The following is a 25402-nucleotide window of genomic DNA, read 5'->3' on the forward strand; positions in this document are numbered from 1 at the left end:
CTCTTGGGTAGGTTGTGAATTTTGGCTCCACACTTGCCTAAGCGATTCGTGGTGAATTTATCCAGGATTTGGAAAGTAGATTGGCATCCAGCATAATAAAGGAATATTTATGAGCCCAAATCTCACTCTCGGTTGAGGTGAGTGAATGAAGTATGTTTATCCAGCTTTTGAAGATTGCCAGCTGAATTTGAATTTGCAGCTGACAGAAGAATGCTATGGATTTTTCATGTACCAAACTAATTGCATTATATTACTTGAACATCTGTCTCATTCAAGCATAGATAGTATATTGTTAACATTTGTTTCAGCTTAGTTAATTTTTAAACTTTGAAAAGGTGCTGTAAAGGAAATTCATTCATATAGTAGCCAGCATAAACATAAATACTCCTACCTCTTTACTTCCTGTTTATTACGGAATAGATTAATGGTTTTGAGTTTCCCTGCGAGAAGAAATTCTACAGCTGCTTAAAGTTTGCAGTGCCCTGTTCGTGACATTTGTTTTGTAAATTGTCATAGTAAATGTATTTTGATTTGGTAGTTGTTGGTAAAATTCTGTATTCACTTAGGACAGTTTTTTCATTTTTATTTTTTCAAGCAACGAATCTCACGTTTTTGTGTCCTTTTCAAAGTTCCAGTTGTGGGAATCCCATAATTGTAGCAATTACAAAGTATTTTAGAAAACCACCTTTCTGTGTTTCGTATTTGGGGGGTAGGGGAGAATGGGAGTGTGAAAACTTGAAGATATGTTAAGAGTCCCAAATTCATGATTTATGATCTAATTTCACAAATTTTGGGTGCTTGACATATGATTTTTTTAATGTTTTGGTAAGCAAAACAGAATATTCCCAAAGTTGAAAAGTGTTTGTTAGCTTCTATATCTGCTAGACTAAGCGATTCTTCTTTACGTAGGTCATTGAACAAGCCTAGCTGTATTCTGTGAATATTGTCCATTTTGCTCGTTTGCCTTCCCGACTCCTGCATTCATTTTGTTTAATTAGAAAAGACTAACCCCGAAATATTGCTCCAGAGAAAGGTCTCTCTATACAGAAAAAGAGTAAAGCAAAGGGCCGGAAACAATGCTCTTTGCCTGTAGAAATTTTGTATCTCATGTTCTGTGGCACATAATTATATTAAATGTCATCATCACAGAGTGTATTTTAAAAATCATCAGGATTAATACATTGCTTAGATGGGAACCTAAAATACTGTAATCTTTTGGTGACTTAGAAAAAAATACAATGGAAAGTTGAATTAATTTTCATTTCTGTCCTGGTTTTGTTGTTTAATTGAACTATGCTTGTTTTATGTGATAGCCTTTTACATGTGGGCTTTTTTGACATTTTATACAGTTTCAGAAAAAACTAAGCAAGTTAGAAGAACAGCTCAGCAATGAAATACAAGCCAAAGATGAACTAGAACAGAAGTACAGGTGAGATTATTTTGACATCTGTTTGCTATATTTATAAATAAGTATTATTAAACCTTTTGCTTTAGGATGCTTTAAAATATTTTAATCCCTTTTGGGGATTCTGGGCACTGCAAGCAGATCCTGCTGTAAATAATGTGCTTTTTGCTACTCCTGTGATTCCTGCTTTCCTTCTTTCTTTTTTTTTGCTATATCTTTATGCAACAATCTCTCTATTGTTTGAGTGATTTTTCCCCCCACCCTTGAAGTTGCATGTGATTGCTGACAATAGTGTATCGTACACAAAATTAACAAGACACAAGCAAATATTCTAATTTCTGTATAATAAATGAGGTTCAAATATATTTTTCAAATTTCTTCAGGTCTACTAATACTCGTTTAGAGAAGATAGTGAAAGAACTAGATGAAGAGGTAAGAGAGGAGTTATTTCTTACTGGACTTCCAGCATTAGCATTTATTTGTGCTTTTTCTTTTTTCCTCTTAGGAAAGAGCAAATCATTTTTGATTAACAGTGTATTTATAGCACTGTAACTGGTTCCTGAAATTCACAAATATGAAAATGATGTCACTGCTAAAATATTTTCATCACAACTGCTACACGTTGATTTCCAGAATCTGTTTTTTACCGTCTTTTTAATTTGGAGGATAATGGAATATAAATATCCCATGTATGATTCTAGTAATTATAACTGAAGATGTGAGAATAATGTTCGAGGAGGAAGTCCATTCTTTGCAGCATGTAGTATGGTTCAAATAGCGTTGGCAGACGGATCCTGTTTTTGGCCCAACTTTGCTCCCTCATGCTGCTGCAGGTTTATCATGTCTTTCACAGCCGTGTACAACATACTGTCCATTCCAGATACATGTTGAGATCTTACAGTGCATGTATGTTTTTGCGACTGTTGCTTCCTAAGTGGCTACTGGAAAGATTAGCAGATTCATTGAATGCAACCGTCAAACAGTCTTTAAATGGTAAAAGTTCCAGGCCGTTGTCAGCCTGGGCTGGATCTGAACATGTGTTCTGATAAACTGTGTTTACAGTGAGCAAATGAAATGTGTCTTTGTCCATTATAAACTAACTGCAGTGCATGAGCTGTCTTTTTATCATTTAGAGAATACCACGATTCTGTGTGTAATTAGTGTTTCGGGGTTGTTTTGTCTGTTTCGTTTTTCTTTAATATGTCCAGATAACCTCAAGGAAGAATGTAGAGTCTGCAGTAAGACAGTTGGAAAGAGAGAAGGCTCTTCTTCAGCATAAGAATACAGAATACCAGAGAAAAGCTGAACATGAAGCAGACAAGAAACGCAATTTGGAAAATGAGGGTATGTTGAACTGTATTTTAAGGGTTCTATTTTGATGTATTTTTTTAAAAGAATTATAGTTCGATTTAAAGTTTCATTGCAATGATTAACAATGTTGAATTGTTTTTATTATAGTTAACAGTTTGAAAGACCAGCTTGAAGATTTAAAAAAGAGGAATCAGAACTCTCAAATATCCAATGAGAAAATCAATCAGCTACAAAGACAGGCATGACAACTTTATATATGTATATTTTAAAATAACAGCTTTCTGAAGTTCAGATTCTGTTTGTAGTGGAGGGAGCTGAAAACTGTAAGGGAATTGTAAAAGCTCTTCTCTCCTGTCGTGTTTTGGTGTTTAAAAGTAATATTAGAAAACGCTCCTTTTTATTTCTTAAATACATAAGAACTAGTACTCTGTAACGGAAATAAGAGGTGTTATATTTTAATTGTGTCTGAAGTACATTTTTATCTGTAGTTGGATGAAGCCAATTCCTTGCTGCGATCAGAGTCTGATACTGCAGCCCGGTTAAGAAAGAATCAGACAGAAAGCACGAAGCAAATCCAGCAGTTGGAAGCTAATAATCGAGAATTGCAGGATAAAAACTGCCTGCTCGAGAATGCTAAACTCAAACTGGAGAAGGACTTTCTCAATCTTCAGTCAGCTCTAGAATCAGAAAGGAGAGATCGAAGTCATGGATCGGAGATTATCAGTGATTTACAAGGTATTACAGCAAGGGTTCTGAAGTTAAGCTTGCTTCTAGTTTCAGAAATAAAAATAGGCTTTAGCATTACTTGAACTTCAAATTGTGACTAGTTTAAGTGTGCGCTTTATACAAAATGTGCATTAACATTTATAAAATGTTGTTGATAACTTCTAAAATTTTAAAGGAAAAATTTTGAATGAAGATGTTCTTAATAGTCAGATGCTGAATATTAAATTTGAATATTTTTATCCCTAAGTAGCTATAGTACATTTCTTTTCTGCAAGTTATGCAGTCTCTTTGATGTTTTGATCATTTTTAGGTCGAATATCTAGCCTAGAAGAAGAAGTGAAAAATGGAAAGAGTGCATTAGCCAAACTAGAAATGGAGAAGAGGCAATTGCAGGAAAAACTTACAGATTTAGAAAAGGTAACAGCACTTTAAGATGAGTGTTGGTGTTCAATTTTTATACAATGTTTAAATTTGTGCTGTTATTGCTTGAGGCACTGAGACAGAATCTATGATGAAATAAGCCTTGTTTTCAAGTGTTTGATTTTTTTAAAGTTCTTATTTGTTTATTGTTTTTGCAACTTGGAAAGTGAAAATAAAATTGCAGTATTTCCCTTAAGATTATAATACTTTATACTTCTAGATTTACGCACGTAATAATATACTACAGTGTGTAGTTCAATAGTGCAGAAGTAACACTTTATTTTTACTGAAAATTTTGAAATTTTAACTCTCAATATTGCTGAAAATACAAAAGCTTCTGCTAATATTTTTTTGACAAATTTGTTCAAAAGTATTGAAGCAAATCTTTGTCAATAAACTTAATCTTGAACTGCTCTTATTAGAAAATTAACTGTTTAAGGCCCTAATCGTATAACTGTGTGCAACCAGGAACATCACTGTGCACTCCTGGAGCCCTTTGCCATCCATACAAAAACATGTGTAGAAACGAATCCTTAGAGCTTGAGCTGTTTCTTCTACTGTTAGTATACTTCCAGGCAGCATGTTACCGTTGTCCAAAATTTTTTGCCTTCAGTCTCATTTGTTTAATGTTTTGTTTCAATTTAATTTTTCCTTTAACAGGAAAAGAGCAACATGGAAATAGACATGACATATAAATTCAAAGTTATGCAGCAGAACCTTGAACAAGAAGAAGCTGAACATAAAGCTACAAAAGCACGATTAGCAGACAAAAATAAGATTTATGAATCTATTGAGGAAGCAAAGTCTGAAGCCATGAAAGGTATGTGTTTGACATAATCGTAGATCTTAAATATTATGGAGGGTATGGAGGGTAGATTAAATACAGTCTTTTAAACGCTAGTGGAAACTTAAATGTAGGGTTTTTTTCCCTCAGTTCCTCTGTTCTTTTTTAGTATAATTAGCAAAATGAGTTATAGTCCCTCTGTTCTTGTTCACTAGGTTAAAGATGTACTCTTTTAGTCTCTTTGAAGAAAATAGGTTCTCCATCATCCAGATTGCTACTTCATTTTCTGTGCTAGTATATTCTGGATTAATTTTTCTTAAATTTATATAGTAGTACTATTTGGAACATTTTAGTTGAGGGCTTACCTGTGTTTTTATTCAGTGCAGTCATACCTCTTAATGTTTTCCTAAATAAAATATATTTCAACTTACTTTGTAATGACAAAACTCTTATTTTTGAACTAAACGGGTTATTGCAACTACCTAGAAAGCCACTTACGGATCTTATCTTTCCAACTGTAGAGCATTAACGCAGATTTTGAGCCTGTGTTCAAAAGAAGCACAAAAATTGTCAAGTCACCTGGCGGATCAGCTTTCTGAACAGCTTCACAGCTTGAACTCTTTAATTGTTTTCAGGTTATGATAGTCAAAGCAATATTTCAGCAGATTTAGATTACTTATTGCTCTTTATATTCACCCTTTTTATTGATCTCAGATGTTTTGCAGATAAATTGGAAATTAACTTGAAACTCAAACATAAGAAATAGATATCGGACAGAAAAGCTTGCAAAATTATCCTCCAGTAGCAAGTTTACTATGCAGATTTTAATAAATCACTTTTCAGAAATCTTTCTCTTCAGTGTTAAAAGCACAGACATATTACTTTTGGTTAATATGGGATAGTACCTTATCCTTCCCCCTCTGCCCCAGAAAAATACTGAATACCGTTGGTTTACGCTGACTGGTATCTTAAATGTCTTGATTCACAGAAATGGAGAAGAAGCTTTTGGAAGAGAGAGCTTTAAAGCAAAAAGTAGAAAATCGATTGTTAGAGGCTGAAAAGCAGCGTTCTATGCTGGACTGTGATCTCAAACAATCACAACAGAAAATAAACGAGCTCCTTAAGCAAAAGGATAAACTAAATGAAGATGTAAGTAGCAATGGCAAAAGGAATGTTGAGTGGAACCGGGCTTTAAATATCTTAATATTTTCCCTGTTATGAGCAGTATGTAGGAACGTTTGTGAATGAAAATGGGAACAACTCTTTTTCCTTCCCCTCTTATTTTAGAGATAAAAATAAGTCTGCTTTACAAAGTATATTTTCATTTTTTTGAAATATTTCAGCACTATTGTACTTAAAAGTTTTTCTTGTGGAATGTAAGAAATGAGATTGACATGGAAAACTGTCTTATTTATTGTGTATTGATACCCTTATTCAGGAAACAGCTTTGTCTATGAAAGTATATGTGCATGTTATACCAAAAAAGTAGAAAAATCTATTAAAACCACTATTTTAAGTGTTGCTTTTCTACGTAGGTCTGTAAAGTTCAATAGTTTCTGTTTATTTTTCAGGTAAAAAACCTGACATTAAAAATAGAGCAAGAAACACAAAAGCGTTGCCTCACTCAAAATGACCTCAAGATGCAAACGCAACAAGTCAACACCTTGAAAATGTCAGAGAAGCAGCTAAAACAGGAGAATAACCATCTTCAGGAAATCAAATTAAGCCTGGAAAAACAAAATAATGAACTCCGCAAGTAAGCAGAGTTGCTCAATTTGATATTTCAGTAATGTTACTTATTTGTAATTTTCTTTTAGCAAAAGCTGAGAGCTATATTGGTTTTAAATATCTACTGCATAGAATATACTATCCTACAATGCAGAACTTAATTGTTGTTTACAACAAATTTCAGTGATCCTGGTTGAGATTTCCCCACATGATTAAGCATTGTATAGATTCACAGTAAAAAAGGTTTACTGCCCCTAAAACCTTATAAAAAATCTTAAACACAAGAGAGGTGTTCAGAGAAACATTTATTCAGTAGGTGGTCAGGTAAATATATTTATATATTATTATTATATGTTTTTATATATATATATATAAAACAACTTACGACTTCAGTGAAGAAGAAAGTTATTGATGCTATTAGTTCAGGAAAAGTTATTAGAGTTGGACAGTGATGGTAATGCAGAGCTGAAGAGTGTAATCATTACAAATGTCCTGTTCTAAGGTTATGTAAAGGCATCTGTTGAACCTTCAGATAAGAGCTGTGTTAAATCCCAGCAATTCTTCTTCAAGGACTTGCAAGCAGTAATTGCAATTGATTAAATCAGTTGTTATATCAGATTAAGTCTTGTAATGCTGAAATATGAGTTGGGAAGGGAAATACATTCTGTGACTGAAAAGACAAATTGAGCATAGATCTGTCACGAGTATCTCATTCTTAGCTCCTTTATGTCTTTTGATGATTCATCTCTTTGTGCTTTATTTTTTCTATTAGTAAGATGCAGTTACTCGTCTAGAAGGCTGCATGTGAGATGACTACTGTAGTGTCAAACATTGGTGGAAGACTTTTCTACTATATGCCAGTTTTTATGTGACTGGCTAGTGACTTTCTGAATTATTTTAATAACAGGGGAATTTAAAAAATAGTGCATGACAGAGAATATAGACATATTTCCAGGGATTGTTTTGGGTTTCTTGTTTGCTACACCTCTGTGTGTTAAATCAGTGATGTTTTACACGAAAATGAGATTCTGTCAGTGGCTGTTTGCTTTTATCCCTGTCTCTTACTGATTAAGCCATGTGACATGGTTGTAGTTTATGTATTAATGATATTAAACTGACTTATGAGTGCAGTATTCTTAACTGTATAAGTGAAGATGATAGCTGGTACCGAAAGGAAGCGCCAGCTTTAATTGTAGACCCTACTTTGATCAAGGAATGGCTGAACATCTTAAGAGCGTGAATGCGTTCTTCTCTATTTACTGGTTTGGCATATCTTCATATCTTTTCTTTAAAAGCATTTTATTCCTTTATAGGGAACGTCAAGATGCAGATGGACAAATGAAAGAGCTTCAAGACCAACTTGAAGCTGAACAGTATTTCTCAGTATGTTTTACGCTCCTTTATTTTTATACTAATCTGTTTGCTGAGTAAAGTGTTAGCTTTTATTTTTCCTCCTCAACTGTCAGGCTTAGCAACCATTTCACATCTCTGTTCTGAAGTTAATTTTTTTTTCGTGTCTGTCCTCAGCCTAGTCTGCAGCCCAGTCACAACTCGTTTCTCTTGATCTCTGAGTGATGTGAAAAACTTTGTGTTAAGGAACTCGAGGGATGTCCCAGCTTTTGAAGGGGGTCCCAAATTCTGTTTAAGGGGAGGAAGGAGTCAAGCAGCTCATTCCTTGTCTATCACAGTGTAAATAATTTTCTGCACGTTGCAAGCCTTTTGCATTTAACATCTGTTCCATGTTGCGTGGAAGAGGCATATTCTCAGGATGATGTGGTGTAACAAAACATGTGCTATTAAAACCTGGAAGAAAATTTTCCCATTAGAACCAAACTGGGAAAAGACCTGTTGGGAATTTCTGTTTTCCTCATGATACTGTGATAGGATACGATAGAGTAAATAGCTATTGTGTTTAGATATTAATCACTAGCTTATAAAGATTAATTTATGACAGTGTACACCAGTCTTACTGCAGGTAAAAGGTCAAAGGGCTTGCTTCAGAATTAAAGGAAACTTAGGATTTTACTGTGGTCTTTATGTCAAAGAGGAAAATGGCTACCTGAAGTTTTTGTACATGAAAACGTTACACATGTCAAAGGAGAGAGGAAGGAAGAATTGAGGTCAGTTGACTGTTGTGGGTGGGTCAGAGAGAGAGTCTATCCTGAGAGACAGTTTGTCTTGAAAGTCCTGTGCTAAATTCACTTAAGTTTGCCTGTCACTTGACCTGTGTTCAGTCATTTGAGTGTACGGAGCAATATAATTTTTCTTTCATTTCCTCTAGAGCTCCAGATTTGTATCCATTTTACAGAAATCTAAATATCAAATATTTTCCCCCTTTTTCCTATACTCCTTTTTGCTCTTAAACTGTCATGCTATTTTCATGCATTCATATGGTTAAAGTCTATGTCTTGCCTACCGTGACAGGGATTTAAAATAGTAGGGAAAAAAAAATTCACAATCTCTCTTATTTCTGATACTTCTGCTTTTCTATCAAATAGTTGTTTTTACATGGAGGGTCTCTTTAACTGGATGGTTATAAATATATAAAATACATCTAATATATCTATTCATTCACAAATGCACAAATTAAAAAAAGTAAATAAAAACAACAGTGACGAAAAACCCAAAGCTAAAACCACATTTGGGAGTGGTGGTGGCGATGTTTAGTTAAATTTAGAGCAGACATTGCACAGTTATACTTGAGTTGAGTGTGCAACTGAAGAATTGTGTACAATGTCATCCTGATTTTTTGTGTACCTTCAAGATAGAATATGAAAGTCATGTTCTTTTCTTTCCTACTTTAAATTCTAGACTCTGTATAAGACACAAGTTCGAGAACTTAAAGAAGAATGTGAAGAAAAGACCAAACTTTGTAAAGAAATGCAGCAAAAGATACAGGAGTTACAAGACGAGAGGTAGGTTTTACTCGTTATACTATTAATATATAAAAGACTAGGCTGTTTAGTTTGTTTTTAAGGAAACTACCATTTTTGAGTTAATAATATGTCAATAATTTGCAGAGATTCCTTGGCTGCTCAGCTAGAGATTACTTTGACAAAAGCTGATTCAGAACAACTTGCTCGTTCCATTGCTGAAGAACAATACTCCGATTTGGAAAAAGAGAAGATTATGAAAGAGCTAGAGATTAAAGAGATGATGGCTAGGCATAAACAGGAACTTACTGAGAAAGATGCCACCATAGCCTCTGTGAGTAATCTGCATTGTAATTTTGGTAGAGGTTTACATGTGCTTCAGTTTTATTTGCAGCTTGAGTTGTTGACAGTTTCCTAGTGTACTTGAAGATAAGTGATATACAGGTATGTCTAACATTTAAGAAATATTTGTTTTGCACGAATAACATGAAAAATATCCTTCTGTCATATAGTGCTGTCATAAATCAAATGTTTTTTGTTACGTAGTCACCTATACTTTTTGTTCTCAGTTGGAAGAAGCAAATAGGACACTAACTAGTGATGTGGCTAATCTTGCTAATGAGAAAGAAGAACTAAACAATAAACTGAAGGAAGTGCAGGAACGTATGTATTCCCTGAAATTAATTTAATTTGAAAATGATATTGTTCTTAAATTGTATTATTTTCTTTCGTAATGAGCTTTCATAATTTTTTTTTTTTTATTATTACCTTGCTACAGAAATTACAAAGCTAAAGGAAGAAGAAGCAAATGTAGGAAATATTAAAGCACAATTTGAGAAACAGTTGTTGAATGAAAGAACACTGAAAACACAGGTAAGTAAATGTATCTAAATGAGTGAAGAGATAGTGTTCACAAATCAAATGATTTTCAATAGAGAGCATTCCTTTTTATAAAACAGAATTCATATTTTACTGTTTCCCATCTTGATTTGTATTCCTCTGTAAGTTCCATAAAACATTATATTTCTGATTTTAATCCCAGTTACTTTTACAACAATAAGTGGCATTTTAATCTAAATGTATAATTTGATGCTAGCTAATGGAAACTGATTAAAATATTTAAATGAGTAGAAGTGTTATAAGCAAATGTTCGCTTAAAGTAAAAGTTTTTTCTGGTATAAGTAATGCATTGAATTGAATTGAATTGAGTTTATACCACCAGATATGCAGAGGTTTGAGTTCATGGTTAGATTAAAAGTGCCTGGTCACAGGTAGGAGATAAGACTTCATTTATTCATGATATAAATCTCTATATTTATCGGATTTTGGATTTCTTTTTTCCCGCCTCTCTTCGGAAGGCTGTGAATAAATTGGCTGAGATCATGAATCGGAAGGGTCCAGTCAAACGCGGAGCTGACACTGATGTGCGGCGGAAGGAGAAGGAAAATAGGAAACTGCATATGGAACTGAAGTCTGAACGAGAGAAGTTAACCCAAATGATGATCAAATATCAGAAGGAGATCAATGAAATGCAGGCAGTAAGATCCTCTTTGCAAATATAAGTACTGGTGACATTTTCTGTAATTGTATTTGAATCGATACAGACTTTCAGATAGTGTACACTGTCTGTAGTTGTTCCTGAATTTTCCATGACTGAAAGAAATTTGCAGTATGGGCATTAAGATTGGTTACAGAGGCTCCTTAATTTTTTTACTTACTTGTTCTCTGATCAACTGAATATAGTGATAATAAGTATTTTTTTCACTTATTCTTGCAGCAAATAGCAGAAGAGAGTCAGATACGAATTGAGCTCCAGATGACTCTAGACAGCAAAGACAGTGACATTGAACAGCTTCGTTCACAGCTACAGTCATTACACATTGGTCTAGACAACAGTAGCATAGGCAGTGGACCTGGAGATGCTGAGGCAGATGATGGATTCCCTGGTATGTTATTTTTATTAATATTTCTGCATTAACTGGTTCTATATCAGTGTTTTAGCATAGAAGCTGAAGTATGAAATGAATCCTCTGATGTTTCTGTTTCATCTTTATGTATTTCTAGCATCTTATCAGTGGTTTGATAGTGCTCAATATCCACAAACTAACTAAATCTGTCTGTAGCATAGTCATACGTCATTCTTAAATTTATTTTAATGAATTTCTTTTTTTAAAAAATGTAACATATTCTGTCTCCCGTTAAAACTAATTTTTTTTTTGCATCTTTATTTTGGTGGTTAATTTTAAATCACTGTGTTTTGTGATGAAATGTAAAGCTAATACTCTCTTCTGAGGGATTCTATTTTGACCTCTTTTCTACCTTTTTCCTCCTTTGTGCTTTATGTTTAGTCCATATCACTCAATCCCACACTATGGAATCCATGTCTTTTACCTACCAGCATTCTTCTACCTCTGTCAGTATTGCCACTAAGCCTTCCAGTTCTCGCATGCTTCTCGATTCTGATTCTGACTCAGAGGAAGAGCCTTTGTCTTGTTCACACAGCCCTTCAGATCTTGATAGCACAGGTGACAGCCCTGACAACCGTTTGGTTTTGTTCTTACTGTGTCCTTTTCTCTGTTTCAAAACTAACACTAATAATACATTATTTAAAAAAAATGGCAGTAAACATTGCAATCAAAAACATGGACATTTTTGCATGAAGAAAAAATTGACCTATTTTCTCTAAGTGTTCACAGATGCTTGCTGCTGTAGTAGGTATGTTTATAAAACATCATTTTTATTAAAGCATTGAATAAATGATCCTCATGACCTTCTTTTCAAAGTAGCCTTTATCCAGTATCTGCATCTATCTGTATGACCTTAAGATACTGGATCCTAAAAAGTCAAATCTTTGTGTGGAGACCTCTAACAGCTCACCGTCTAGACATGTATTACTTGCTCATAGAAATTCAGTCTTTTGAGTGTTAAATTTTTTTGAATTTTTGTTAAATTTGAACCTTGTATTTGATTCTTCCTGATAAGGCAAGCAAATTCAAGGGCCCTTAAAAAAATTGGTCTGTAATACAGAAATAATTGCAGGATTTATTCTTCTAGGTGCATACAGAAAAAAAATGAAACTATGTCACTGGGGTAAAACAGATCTCTGTTTTATTAATTCTGTATAAATTCTGTATGAGTACAAGTACACTGCGCTGGATAAAACTTCTATTTAGTGTTGACATCAGAGATGTTTTTTAAATTATATTGAAATTTGCGTATTTGACTTGAGGTTCCTTAAAGTGTGACTACCTTTCCATAGAAGGCAAAACTCACTTTGAAATATTGTCACTGCTTCATCAAACTGAAGTAAATATTAATGCATTTCCTCTATTTTCTTTATTCTGTGGGGTGTTTTTTTGAGGCTTCTGGTAAGAGAATCATTAAGCACATAAATAATTTTTTCCTTATTAGCTGCTACTGTGCTGTCTGCATGGTTTTGTTTTGTTCTAAAGTAGAAATTGTGTCTAAATTACAAAGTTTTTGCTGACATAATTGCAACAGATTTGAGGCATGAATTTTTTTCTCCTAGCGCTTGTAAGCTGTATTATGAAAATTTTGGAATATTCTGGTCTTTTTCTGATCTGTTAGTGTAGAATGGACCCCAGATGCGAAGAAGTGTGATAATAAGCTCTCATTTTGTGCAGTTTCATGCTGTAGTCTTAGAGATTACAGAGGAAAATAGGAAAAATAGGAACGCATTCTTTTTCACACCATTAATAAGCTATATATTTTCCCTGCATGTGGGTAGCACCATGGGAATCATTTTTTCTTTGTGCATTATGCTTGCTGCCCCTTATCAGGTGTAATTGAGGGGAATAATTTAAAGTGACGGGTGTGAGGCAAGATATGCATTACAGAACTACTTCATGTAGTTGGTATATACACTAAAATGTGTCATCAACAGCAATGCTTACAACGAAATTAAGTTTGAAGGTAGAACACATCTGAACAAATATCCTCTCTTCATGTCTCTCTAGACAAAATGAGAATTCAGTGAGTAGCTAGTAATTAGTTATAACACTGGGTTATGCATGGGAATGAGCCTGCACGTGCCCTTCAATGAGAAAGAAACTGGCTTTTGCAATTCCAGGGCATTTTTGTGCTCCTTTCATGGGTTTGTGTGGGTTAACACCAAAGGCTGCAGAATTTTGCCCTTGGAGATCCTGTGCAGCAGCAGAGGTTCACTATGAGAGTGAGCTGTTAGGGTGTAACAAATCAGAAAAATATTATTACAACTGAGCAACTCTTAATCAGCCCTAAGGGAAAGAAAGTTTTGTATTAAGTGAGACTATAAAAATAGAGTCAAAGGTTATGAGATCCTATATATTACTAAGCACAAGGAGAGTCCGATTCTGGTTAGCTTTTGGTTACTGCTAAAATGTATACGTCAAACAACAGTTGAGCTGTTAATACTGTTTATAAATTCATTTTTGCTTACCTGATCCAGCTTCGTGAAGGGGCACTGAATGCAGGCAAGGTCTAAGGATTAGCCTAAAATGATTTATTTTGGATTAGAAAGTCCAGGAGATTTAGGCAGAATTAGGACAAAAAGAAAAAGTTACAGAGCAAAACATTCAAATTATAATTCCAAATTTCCAGGATTTTATTCAGAGTGCAGATAGTATGGGTTTATTGATGGTGATAGTTTGCATTGTTTTGTCTTTTGCCTAGAACTGAGTGTTGTGTGTTCCATACTAATGTCTTCAGCGACGCTGCTCTGAGGGGTAAAGGTTGATGGTCATAAGCATTTTAAAGCTTAAAAACATTACTAAAGGGAATGTGTGTGTTATAATTGAAAGTTTGCTGTCCCCCTTCTTTCCTCATGCCTACTAGCTTTTCTTATAATTGCATTGTTTGTTATTGGCTGTGTTCTGGAATACACAATTTAGGTTTATTCCTGAAAATCTAGTGTAATAAATTTGGCAAGGCCTTTTGTTTTTAAGCATTCCATGTATTTATGTCTGTTCTTTTGCTTTATTATTGATCCTCCGTAACTATTTTAAATGCTCGGTACTCTCAAAAATAATATGTTTTGCAAATATTTATGTCCTTTGATACACATCTATTTTCAGAATCAAGATTGGAAGGCTGGCTATCACTCCCTGTACGAAATAACACTAAAAAATTTGGATGGGTTAAAAAGGTAAAAAAAATAATTTTTAAATCTTGTTTCACGTGTAGTCTGGATTTTACACTCTGCAGGATGTTCCACACTGTTTACTTTTTCTTTGATACATGTTCTGTCATTACTCAGATATATAAAATATTGTAGCTATTGTAGTTATGTCTGAGACTAAGAGGTTAAGGACAATTTTAATAGTTTATGGCACTTTTATGTCCAGCCGGAGGCAAGAATGGCCACTTTGTGAACTTCAAATATTTGTACGTTCAGTAATAAACATCCCAGCAGGATCACGTAGCTGGAAATTAGCATAGTCTGCAAGTGGATACCCCTGACAAATTCTTTTTTAGGAGATAAAAATAATGACTACTTATCTGCCTTATGCAGCTCTCACTTGGTTACTGTTTTTCAGTAGCTTCAGTGGTTCTTTATCCAAAGAATAGTATACATACTTTCATGCCGGTTCACTTGCTGCTCTGTCAGACTGTTCATTCTGAACAAAATTCTTCTAGATAGCTAGTCTTTAGCCTTTTAATTATATTTAAAATGCTAAATAATATTAAAATAATTAAATTATATATATATTTTATATATTGATATAATCTGATGTATTGTATAGTATATATATTAAATAATATTATTTAAATATTTTTATTTAGATTACAGCTCTTCTCATGACCAATCCAAGTGAAAATTAAATCAGTAGCATAGAAATGAAAAGCTTTAATCTTAATCTCTCCTAGATTTGCGTTTTTATCTCCTCATAGCTACTTAAATGTGAATTAAACTGATAACATTTAATGATTTACCAAGTAATCTGAATTTTATGTTTGTAGTGCAGTGAAATTATTGGCAAGTCATGGACTCAGAATGCAGTACAACTATTGTCTATTTACCTACCATTTAATAAATATATACAAAAATATTGCTGTGAAAGTATTTGACCTCTGCAGTTAGTTTAATTAAAATGTATGCTTTATCCTATTCTATCTCCTAACAGTATGTAATTGTAAGCAGTAAGAAGATTCTGTTCTATGATAGTGAACAAGATAAAGAACAATCTAATCCATATATGGTATTAGATATAGAGTAAGTATTATCACGTGAGATTGCTGCTTCTGGCTTATTGGTGAACTTTGGCAGAAAGACCTCTTTAGAAAATATTTTTGAGAGCTACACTTTATTATGCTTTCATATTATTCAAAGCATGGTTTTCTGGTTAGACCTGTTGGCCAGTGTATGTGGGACTGAAGAACAAGTGCAAACGCGGCACACTTTTACAATTTGAACTAAAGAAGTGGGAGCTTATGTACCCGTCGTGATGTGGAATTGCCAGTTTGTCTTCTGTCAGCAGTGGTGGAGTTGTAATGTGGTCCGGAGTCCAGCGCAGCCGTTGTCAGTGAGGGGTATTAGCCCACACAGCGCGCTGTACTGACCTAGCTGAGCTAGACCTACCTCACATATACATTGTGCCAAGAAATGTTAAGAAAACTGTAGCTGAGAGACTATTATTTTCAGTGTTTGTATATTTTCACTTACAACGCATGCTTATTAGTGGGTTGTATAGTTAATTTAATTTCTTTCTCTAAGTATAGAATATGGCTATTCAGAAATTGTAGGGCGGCGAGAGGATTGTTTTACAAAGCTACTGAAAATCACGACAGTCTTGTAATGTCAGTTTTTCAGAGCTGTCAGTTTTTCATAAATACAGTTTGACTCTTAAATACAGTACAGACTCCTAAATACAGTTTTTGACTCTGTGACTTGTTTTGGTTTAGGGTTTGGAAATGGACGTGAAGGATTTAAGGATAAGGTTTTAATAAAGTGATTAGAAATTTGTACTGAAAATAAGTAATCTTTAATGGCTATAAGTCTTAAGTTGGTACGATACATCCTGACTTTTTTATCAATTTATATTTATCACTTTGGTAACATTAATTTTTATCTTTATCTAAATCATTTCCTATAGTAAACTGTTCCATGTCCGGCCAGTCACTCAGACTGATGTGTACAGAGCAGATTCCAAGGAAATTCCTAGGATATTCCAGGTATTCAATAATAAATTAATGTTTCTAGGGTAACAAACAAATGATATTTCATGCATCATCAAAAATATTTTCATAACTTTATCTAATAAGATATTTACTACAAAACTGTTGAAAAAAATCCATTCCAGTGTTATTCCTCAATCTTTCTGATTAGATAATTATGCTGAATTTGCCTTTGCCATATAAGAATGTTGACAGTATTTTGCTTTGATTCTAGATTCTATATGCTAACGAAGGAGAAAGTAAGAAGGAACAAGAATTTCCTGTGGAGCCCATGGGAGAGAAGTCAAATTATATATGTCACAAAGGACATGAGTTTATACCAACTCTGTATCACTTCCCAACAAATTGTGAGGCTTGTATGAAGCCGTTGTGGCATATGTTTAAACCTCCCCCTGCTCTAGAATGTCGCCGTTGCCACATCAAATGTCACAAAGATCACATGGATAAAAAAGAAGAGATTATAGCACCTTGCAAAGGTAAATAGCAAGGATTTGGATATGCATGTAGTCACAGGCATTGCAAGGAGCACTAACAGGTCAGAAGATTCTAGTAATGCTCTGATACCAATTGAACATAAACAGGTAGGTTTATCTTTTAGGTTTGATATTAGTATGTAGGTGACAGAACCATGCGAAGGGTGTCTGCAAGAGGACTGGCTCGCTGCTGTGAGTTAACAGCATGTGGCTAATGTACTTGGGTTGCCAGCATCGCGCAGTGAGGCTTGATAGTTGTAAGGCTGCTCACAATGTATGTTGTGCTGCGTTGCTATGTGGAACAGACAGTGTTAGTGCATGTTATGAAATAGATGATTTCAGTGAAGTTTGCTTGTTGTGACTCAAGTTACATAGTTTCTTGTGCTTAGACGTACCCGTTTGTGTTACCCTTACTTGTCTTTTTCCATGTAAATGAGTGTAAATCTTACATATTACTAAATTATTATCCTCTAAATGTGAGGAGGAGGCACTAACTATCGGCAGCCAAGACACACAAGTTCTGGCAAAATACATTTGTGAAGTAGTATTAATGATTACAGCTGAAATTTGGTTCACTTTGCTTTTGGTTTCTCTACTGATTTCTCTTTGTATTGATTGTGAGAGCATGGTAAACTGACTGCTAATTTTTGATGCGGGCACCTGTTTGGAATAATAATTAATATTCAATTTTTATCTGAAAATTTCCTATGATAGTGTACTATGATATTTCAACGGCAAAGAACCTACTACTATTAGCTAATTCTACAGAAGAGCAGCAAAAATGGGTGAGCCGACTGGTGAAAAAAATACCCAAGAAGCCTCCAGCACCAGACCCCTTTGCTCGATCTTCTCCGAGAACTTCCATGAAGGTACAGCCAAACCAGTCCATCCGGCGACCAAGTCGACAGCTTCCTCCAAACAAACCAAGGTGACACAAAAGCTGGTATTAAGTTTATAATTTTAAACATCTTACTACCATCGATGTGGTATGTGTTGATATGGGCAATGGACCCCAAATGTTGTCATTTGGCCACAGATATGTGACCTAGCATGTCATCTTCTATAAACTATGGTTAACTGAAATAAGATTAAGCTATAGGAAGAGCCACTGTGTGTGTTCTCCTGTTCAAAAGAGCTTGTACTGCCTTTTAGTCAGTCCTGCTATATTGATATTGCATCATATTGTTTTTATGCACAATAGGGAGAACTTGTAGCATCGTTTGTAGCTTAATAGTTCCTGTGAACTGGCAACTGGTAGGGAAAATGAGGTTTAACTACACAAAAGAGTCGGTGACGAGTGAAAATTAAAAAAAAAAAAAAAAAAAAAAAAGCAGCAGCTTCAGAAGTTTCCAGCATAGCCCGTGCTGTGCCTGATTTGAAGCTGAGCAATGACGTTAGGTGCCTGTGGTCCCTAACGAACCTTTGGAGAGAATTAGGTACCTCCCAAGAGCAATCTAGAAGGACTTAAATGTAGCAAAAACTACTTTACCTTCTGTTTCTTATTTGTTAAGTTGTGAGGAATGTGTCTGAATTCCTGTCTCTGAAGGTTAGACACCAGATTCGGGATTTATGTGTTAAAGTGAAATTCATCTGACCAAGTGGATATATCTACATCTGATTTCCTTTATAGCTGATGCACAGAAAGAGTCATTTATAAGGTTCAATTCAGATCATCCTAATGCACAAAAGGAGCATACAGAGCTTTCATGGACATCTACAGTGATCCCTTATTAAAGGGATTTTTAAAGCCACACCAGGCAGAATAGCAATAATTGGATTGAAGCATTTAATCTAATTCATTAGCATTATTATTTTTCTTTTTGTTGACATATAAAAGGTAAATGATAAATTTATTTTTTCCACAGCTACTTTTAGATGCTCAGAAAGAAATTTTTCTCCGTATAACTCTCTTCTTTCATCTTCATAACATTTTTTATAAAATGATTTTATAACATAAAGTAAGTATTTGTAATAATACTTACTCTTGCAAATTTTTTTAGTTGTGGCCCTCCTCCCCTTCAAATCATTCTTCAGTGATTTTTTTCTATCTGTATATTTTGCCTTTGCAACAGTAATAGGGACCATGTCTCATTCAGCTGTGCATGCGTACAATATTAACTATGAAAACTCACAGAAAATTGCTAAATGAAAATATTTTGGAATTTAATTGCCTATCAGTTTGGTAACTCACTTTTAAATGGACAAATTCATCTAAAATATATTTTCTGAAAGACTAGTGTATGTTAAACTTTTTTGTCATTTTTGGATTTCATATACTGCTTGTGTGTTGCTATTTTTCAAGTTTTCTTAGTGATTGATAGGTGCTTTAGTATCCTACTCCTAGGTGAATTAAAAAAGTCTAGAACTAGGCTTCTTGCAGCCAAGGATAATTATAATTTTTCAAGTTAACTCTTTCAGTGGCATTTTACCAGGATTAAATAGGACCTGGATATTGTAATGAGGTACATCTCAGAAATTTCCTGGTGGTGGAAAAAGGAGGAGGATGAGTAAATACTTCTATGTGCAAACAATTTTATTCTTGCAGTTAAACTTTCCAAGTTAGCTTTTCCAAATGTATCTGGTATGGAAACTGATTTGTAACAGCTTAGGAGTTAGAGATGGAAAAGAGTAGTTCTGTCAAGCCATCTCACCTATCACCTTACTGATGCAGATGTGTTAAACTAGTAGAAATGTATACAGATTTAAACATTTTTAATTACAAAACACATGTTTATAAATCACTGTAATTGTTGTGGCCAGTTATGGTCTGATTGATGCTTCTGTGAATTTTTTTGTGCAACGGCCCACCATATGGAATAGTTAATTTCTGTTGTGACCTTTGTTAAGAATGAAGATCTAGTTCCTACTAAACCTGGGCACTGTCTGGCCAGGGAGCAGCTCTGCAGGAAAGGCCCCAGGGCCCTGGTGGGCACCAGCTGGACATGGCCAGCCAGGTGCCCCAGCAGCAAGGCAGGCCAGCAGCACCTGGGGCTGTGTGAGCAGGAGCACGGCCAAGGGAAGGGGTTATCCCCCTCCACTCGGCACTTGTGAGACCGCTTCAAGATACAGTGTCCAGTTTTGGGCCCCCAAATTCGAGAAAGACATGGCCAAACTGGGGGAAGTCCAGCGGAGGGCTGCCGAGATGGTCACGGGCTGGAGCACTTGCTCTAGGAGGAGAGGCTGAGGGAGCAGGGCTCGTCCAGCCTGGAGAAGGGACGGCTTCGGTAGGGACCGAACAGCCGCCCTCCATGCCTACCAGGAGGCGTCAAGGAGCCGGGTTCTTCAGTGTGGCGTGATGGGAGGATGAGAAACGACAGGCACAAGCTGGTCCAAGACTGCAACTGGATATGAGGAGAAGCTTTTCCACAATGAGGACAGTGAGGCAGTTGGACAGGCTGCCTGGCAGGGCTGTGAAACCTCCATCCTTGGAGGTTTCCAAGCCCTGAGGGGACCCAGCCCTGAGCAACCTGGTCGGACTTCATAGTGACCTTACTTTGACCAGCCGGCTGGGTTAGGGACCGCCCAAAGCCCCTTCCAACCTGCATGATCCTATAAATGCTGTCTGTGCTGAGAATTTCACATAGTGAGAGTTTCTCCAAATTGTTCATGGCTGTTGTATTTCATGAGAATTTAAAACAGGGCAAAGCAGTGTTTTATACAGACCATATTCTTTCTAGTAATCCATTCAACTGAATTGTGCCAAAAGAATAGTTGCAAAAATAAAAAAACAATATTACTTTAAAACCTAATGCATCCTGTAGGTGTAACAGTAACTGTAGTTCATATAATAAATGAATATTGAGTTTTTAGGGATATATCACTTTTAGAAGTGTAAAACCATCAAAACTTGAAAACCCAATAAAAACCAGAACCCGTTGTTTAAAGTATGTGATTAGTTATATCACTGTGTCATGTTTTAGCTGAAATATCTTAAGCACCTTCTTTAGGGTACAGTTTCTCTCTCTGCCTCATGTGGTTGTCATATAATTCTAATCCTAATCTAAAATCCACTGAAGTCACTGGAGAGATTACTAGATTGGGTGTCATTTCTTTAGCAATAGGTATTGTGAAGCTAGTACCTAGTGTGTGACATTTGTCTTGGATTCTTCTATAATGAACAGAAAGAGACTAATGGCTCTAGACAATGACTCATCCCATCCAAAAATAAATGTCTACAATAGATGAAATGACTCATTTGCTGAACAAGTCTGCCTCTCTTTCCTTCCCCACTCTGTTAGTATTGACCATGGAAGGAGCATAGACATTGACTCCTAGAGAACAAGTGGATATACCCTCTTTTGACATTGCTTAGCTTTAAATAATGAGCTACAGGATAAATATTAACATGCCATTGTGTTTGTAAATTCAGATGACATTTTTTAAATTGGATGTTCTGTTCAATCAAAATTACATAATTTTACTGGAAAAAGTGTTAGCCTTGCATTATTTTTCTGCAAAGGGATAGCAGGTGAACATAAAATTGCACCTCAGTCAACAAGAACAGCAGCAATACAGAACACAACTGATTTTATGAAAGGTTGATCTATTCCACTGAAACGCTGAGAAAAGAATCAATATGGTAAACGTTATTTAGAATGTAGGGATTTGTGAGGTATGTTTCCAATGGATAAAATGTTACCGACTTACATGAACACTGAGTGAATATTCACATTCCATGATAAGCAAAGGAAGAAACCCACCTACATTAAGACAATCTTTTATTTTAAAAGTTTTAGTGATGACAAATGGAATTTTGAAGTCATTTATAGAAGTGCGTTACGTATTAAATATCAAACCCTCCTGTTGCAGATTACTTGATCTGGCTTTTAAAGACTGGGATTGGTCATTTGATGATGTTGATGATATTGATGGTGATGATGATGATGACGATGTTTTTGATTTCTGAAGAAGTAAAAGGGGTAAACCTAAATAGTGAGGAATGGATTTGTTTGCCTTTGAATACAGCATGGTGTGTTGGGTTTTGTTTCTCAAAGCAGAGAAAATATGAGATCTCATTTTTAAATTTTACACACAAAAAATGAGATTCTGTTCATGGTGAAGATGAATTTTTAGTGGAGTCATTTTCATTAAAACAAGGTTTTTGCTTTTTCAGTATTTTTAAATTTTAGTTCTTTATTGAAAATTCATGTCTGCCTGCCCAAAAAGAAAGCATCTGTTGTTAGAGCAGGTGCTCATCTGAAGTGATAATACTGCTAACCTATGCAATTAATTTTTTTGAAGACTAACACGGAGATTGTAGCATTTAAATATTTACTTGAAATACAATTGGTATTTACATATACCTTTTTTAAGCTTTTAACATACACTGACTTGTGTGTGGCTAGCAGACATGAAATCACAGGAGTTCTGTGTTTTGCTTTTTCGAGTTTATGAAGTGACTTTGACTTGGCTTTCCTTTGCCGTGCTGTGCTTCTTGGGTACCTAAAAATGCATCTGAAAACAACGTAAAGCAAAGTAGCTTTGCAGCTGCTGTGATATGGATTCTTTGACTGCTATAAAAAAGAAAAAGCTGTAGTATTGACCTAATTTGTCCCATGGCTAACTTAAATATGAATGTACTGGAAGTAGTTATAGCTGTTTTATATTTTTCAATGTTTAGTCTTTTTACATGCTGATTAAATGTTTACAGTGCAGAAAAAAACTAAATGTTAGCTGTGACCTGCCTTTAGATTTTTTTTAAATAGTATGTAAGGTGTGTGAGAGCTTTATCAAAGAATGGGCAATGACAGCAGCACTAGGGCTGTACCTCAGCTGTGCACTCAGTTAAATTGAGATATTAGCTCTTGTAGAATGCAACTGGCTTAGTGTTTACAGTAACTAGCATTATTTTTATTAAATATACTGCATCTTTAGATATTACAAGCTTATGAATTACTAATTTTTAGACATGAGTATAACACTCACTGTTGTATTGTATTGTACCCTCAAATATTACAAGAGGATTTAACTGATTTGGGGTTGTAATGCATGAGGATGTAGTGTATTTAAGTAACTTGATGCTGCTTAATGCAGAGGAATGCCATTTTTCCAAAGTATGCTGAAGAGCCCTTAAATAAAGATCTGAGGAGGTATATTTTTGCAGTTTCATTGAGTGCCTTTACTGACCAAACTTCCTGCTTCTTTTTCAGCTAACTGCTTTCCGTGAATGCAGACACAATTCAAGGTGATAATTTTCTTCCCATTAAAGCAAGACTGAAACATATCCCAAAATATATTAAAAATATATATTTTCCTGAGAGATTGTGCTATATATATCAGAGGTTTACATTTTTTGCTGCAATATAATTTACTAATCTCTGAGGGTTTTCCTGTATTCCCCTGAGTGACTGATCAAACGAGGAATGGTTGGTAAATAGTAAAAGGATATGTTAGGTAACCTTTGAAACTCTGTTCCGCAAAAGCTTTCTTGGCAAGACACACACTACATTTCACAAAAGGATTGAGAGGAATGAATATTTAAACTGAAGAAACTGACTTTTCAGCTTTCATAAAGATGCCACCAGCATGTCTGCAGGAAGAACAGGAGAAAGATCCACCGTAGTGATATAGACTGCATCTGTAAGAAGTGACCATTATACTGTGTATATATATTGTACTGTAATACTGCAAGAGGGTTTTAAAAATCTTTCCACTTTATTTTTTTATGCTTATTAATCAGATACCGTTACTTATTGCAGTTGCAACTATGCACTTGTATAAAGCCATAATGTTGAAGTTTATATCATTCATACATGTCTATCAAAAGCTGCATGTCAGTGTTCAGCAGCTAGTATAACTTTGAAGTATACTAGTTTCAGCTACTTCATCATGGGCAGTCCTGTTTTACCTGTCTAATTGCCTTAATTTAATTTCTTTCAAGTTTTTCGCCCGTTCTCTGTATTTAAGGAAAAAGAAGGTTTACCAGCTCTTAGGATGCAATTTTGCTTTGTGGCAGGAAAAATAGTGCACTATTTTTACACCTAGTAAGTATATCCATGTCAGCCTATTTTGAATGTAAATCGACTGGTTTTGAGGGTGGAAAATGTTGGTTACAGAAACAATTTCTGATAATATTGGAATTACTAGACCATTTGCTTCTACATGTAACTGCTCATCCAGCCCTTTTTACAAACCTCAGTATTAGTTATTGACTTGTATTAACCCTCATTAAGTGCTATGAAATTCATTTTGCCTTGTTTTTGCATACTCTCCTAGATGTGTTTTTATTTCTGGAAAAAAAGAATCTGTGACTATTTTTACATTTCACAACTCGATATCCAAGGACTGTCACAAACTTTAAAGAAAAGTAAAACATACTGTAGATGTACTTTAAAATTTTAAAACTGGTTCTCTAGCACATAGCTGTAGACATAGATAAATATATCAGTAGTGTGTTTGGAGAACTGATAGCTGGGAAGAAAGGGCCTCAGAGGCACTTAATCTGACTTTTTTTTTTACTTAGAGTTGTACAAAAAATAATTTATGTGGGCTCATTCATGATGTATTCATAATTATCCCAGAAGATGCATGTTTTATACAACTACAGTATGCTATGTTAAACATATTGACAGTAAAAAAAAAAAAAAAAAGGTAGTCTCCTATTTGGTCTCTTTTATATATATATATGTATTTATATATATATATAAAATATTGTGTGGGAGTGCAGTAATTTAAACTATGATCTAACACTTCAATGAAGGAGGACATTTCACTTTAAAATTGTGTTTGTTTGTTTTTGTTTTTTAAAGAGTGTTGAAATGTTTGGAAGGATAGGACCATGACTTATTTAACACTATCATGAAAGGTGGACTTGGAAACACTGAAATACTGAAAATGAATAAATATATCTACATTTTGTAACCTCTACTGCAGTTCAGTTTAACGGAGCCAGAATGTATTCAGTCTTCTATTTATACACTCGCAAAGTAAAAAGTTGTTTGTGAGTTCTTAAATTCAAAACTAAAACTTTCATATCATTTCTGTTAAGGTATTATAACCCAACGCACAGCTAGAGTGTTTTTTCCCTGCTTGTTTTGATTTACAGAATTACAGTATATTTTTAGGTAATGCAGATTTGCATAGAGTACAACATTAAAAATGTATGCAGTAAAACTGTTTCCATTCACTGAATGCATAAATATTTTATATATAAAAAATTGTTACGTTGTGGGAAGTTCTATCCTTTTCAGAATTGGAGAATATTATATATATATATTTTTAAATAAACTATTTGAGTAAGGTAAAATAGTTCCTGACCTTGACAAGCTGGTAATTAATTGAAATGTTAAATATATAGGCACCTACTGTGGCAGACATGGGAAATGCAAAGGTTGCTTACAAGGAAGTTAAACAAATGCTGTCTGTGGAGGAAGGTGGTAGGTGGGCAGACTCAAATAGAGCTGCCTCGGCAGGCCATCCAGCTGGGGATGGATCTGGATCTGTTGCACTTTCTCCACTTGGGTTGCCCTGATTTACTGTGAATCCTTGGGGTCCTACAAAGCCCGACATT

General features: G+C 34.9%; 1 protein-coding gene across 2 annotated transcripts in view; it reads left to right on the forward strand.

Annotated features, from left to right (window-relative positions):
* Positions 1-25140, forward strand: part of ROCK2 (Rho associated coiled-coil containing protein kinase 2) — a 98121-nt gene extending 72981 nt beyond the window's left edge. The window contains exons 11-32 of one of the 2 annotated variants that reach the window (XM_068937173.1): positions 1350-1429; positions 1789-1837; positions 2614-2749; positions 2864-2955; positions 3205-3451; positions 3753-3859; positions 4523-4682; positions 5635-5795; positions 6218-6402; positions 7688-7757; positions 9186-9289; positions 9395-9581; positions 9817-9910; positions 10026-10120; positions 10606-10785; positions 11025-11193; positions 14320-14390; positions 15370-15458; positions 16339-16417; positions 16635-16896; positions 17608-17836; positions 23043-25140. In XM_068937173.1, the coding sequence (XP_068793274.1) occupies positions 1350-1429; positions 1789-1837; positions 2614-2749; positions 2864-2955; positions 3205-3451; positions 3753-3859; positions 4523-4682; positions 5635-5795; positions 6218-6402; positions 7688-7757; positions 9186-9289; positions 9395-9581; positions 9817-9910; positions 10026-10120; positions 10606-10785; positions 11025-11193; positions 14320-14390; positions 15370-15458; positions 16339-16417; positions 16635-16896; positions 17608-17825 (2835 nt within the window). In that variant the 3' untranslated portion in view covers positions 17826-17836; positions 23043-25140. The remainder of the gene's footprint in view (positions 1-1349; positions 1430-1788; positions 1838-2613; positions 2750-2863; positions 2956-3204; positions 3452-3752; positions 3860-4522; positions 4683-5634; positions 5796-6217; positions 6403-7687; positions 7758-9185; positions 9290-9394; positions 9582-9816; positions 9911-10025; positions 10121-10605; positions 10786-11024; positions 11194-14319; positions 14391-15369; positions 15459-16338; positions 16418-16634; positions 16897-17607; positions 17837-23042) is intronic. The other variant, XM_068937172.1, reaches the window with a different exon arrangement.
* The last annotated feature ends 262 nt before the right edge of the window (positions 25141-25402 follow it).

The sequence above is a fragment of the Struthio camelus genome, chromosome 3 (genome assembly GCF_040807025.1).
Source record: "Struthio camelus isolate bStrCam1 chromosome 3, bStrCam1.hap1, whole genome shotgun sequence".
Classification (NCBI taxonomy): Eukaryota; Metazoa; Chordata; class Aves; order Struthioniformes; family Struthionidae; genus Struthio; species Struthio camelus.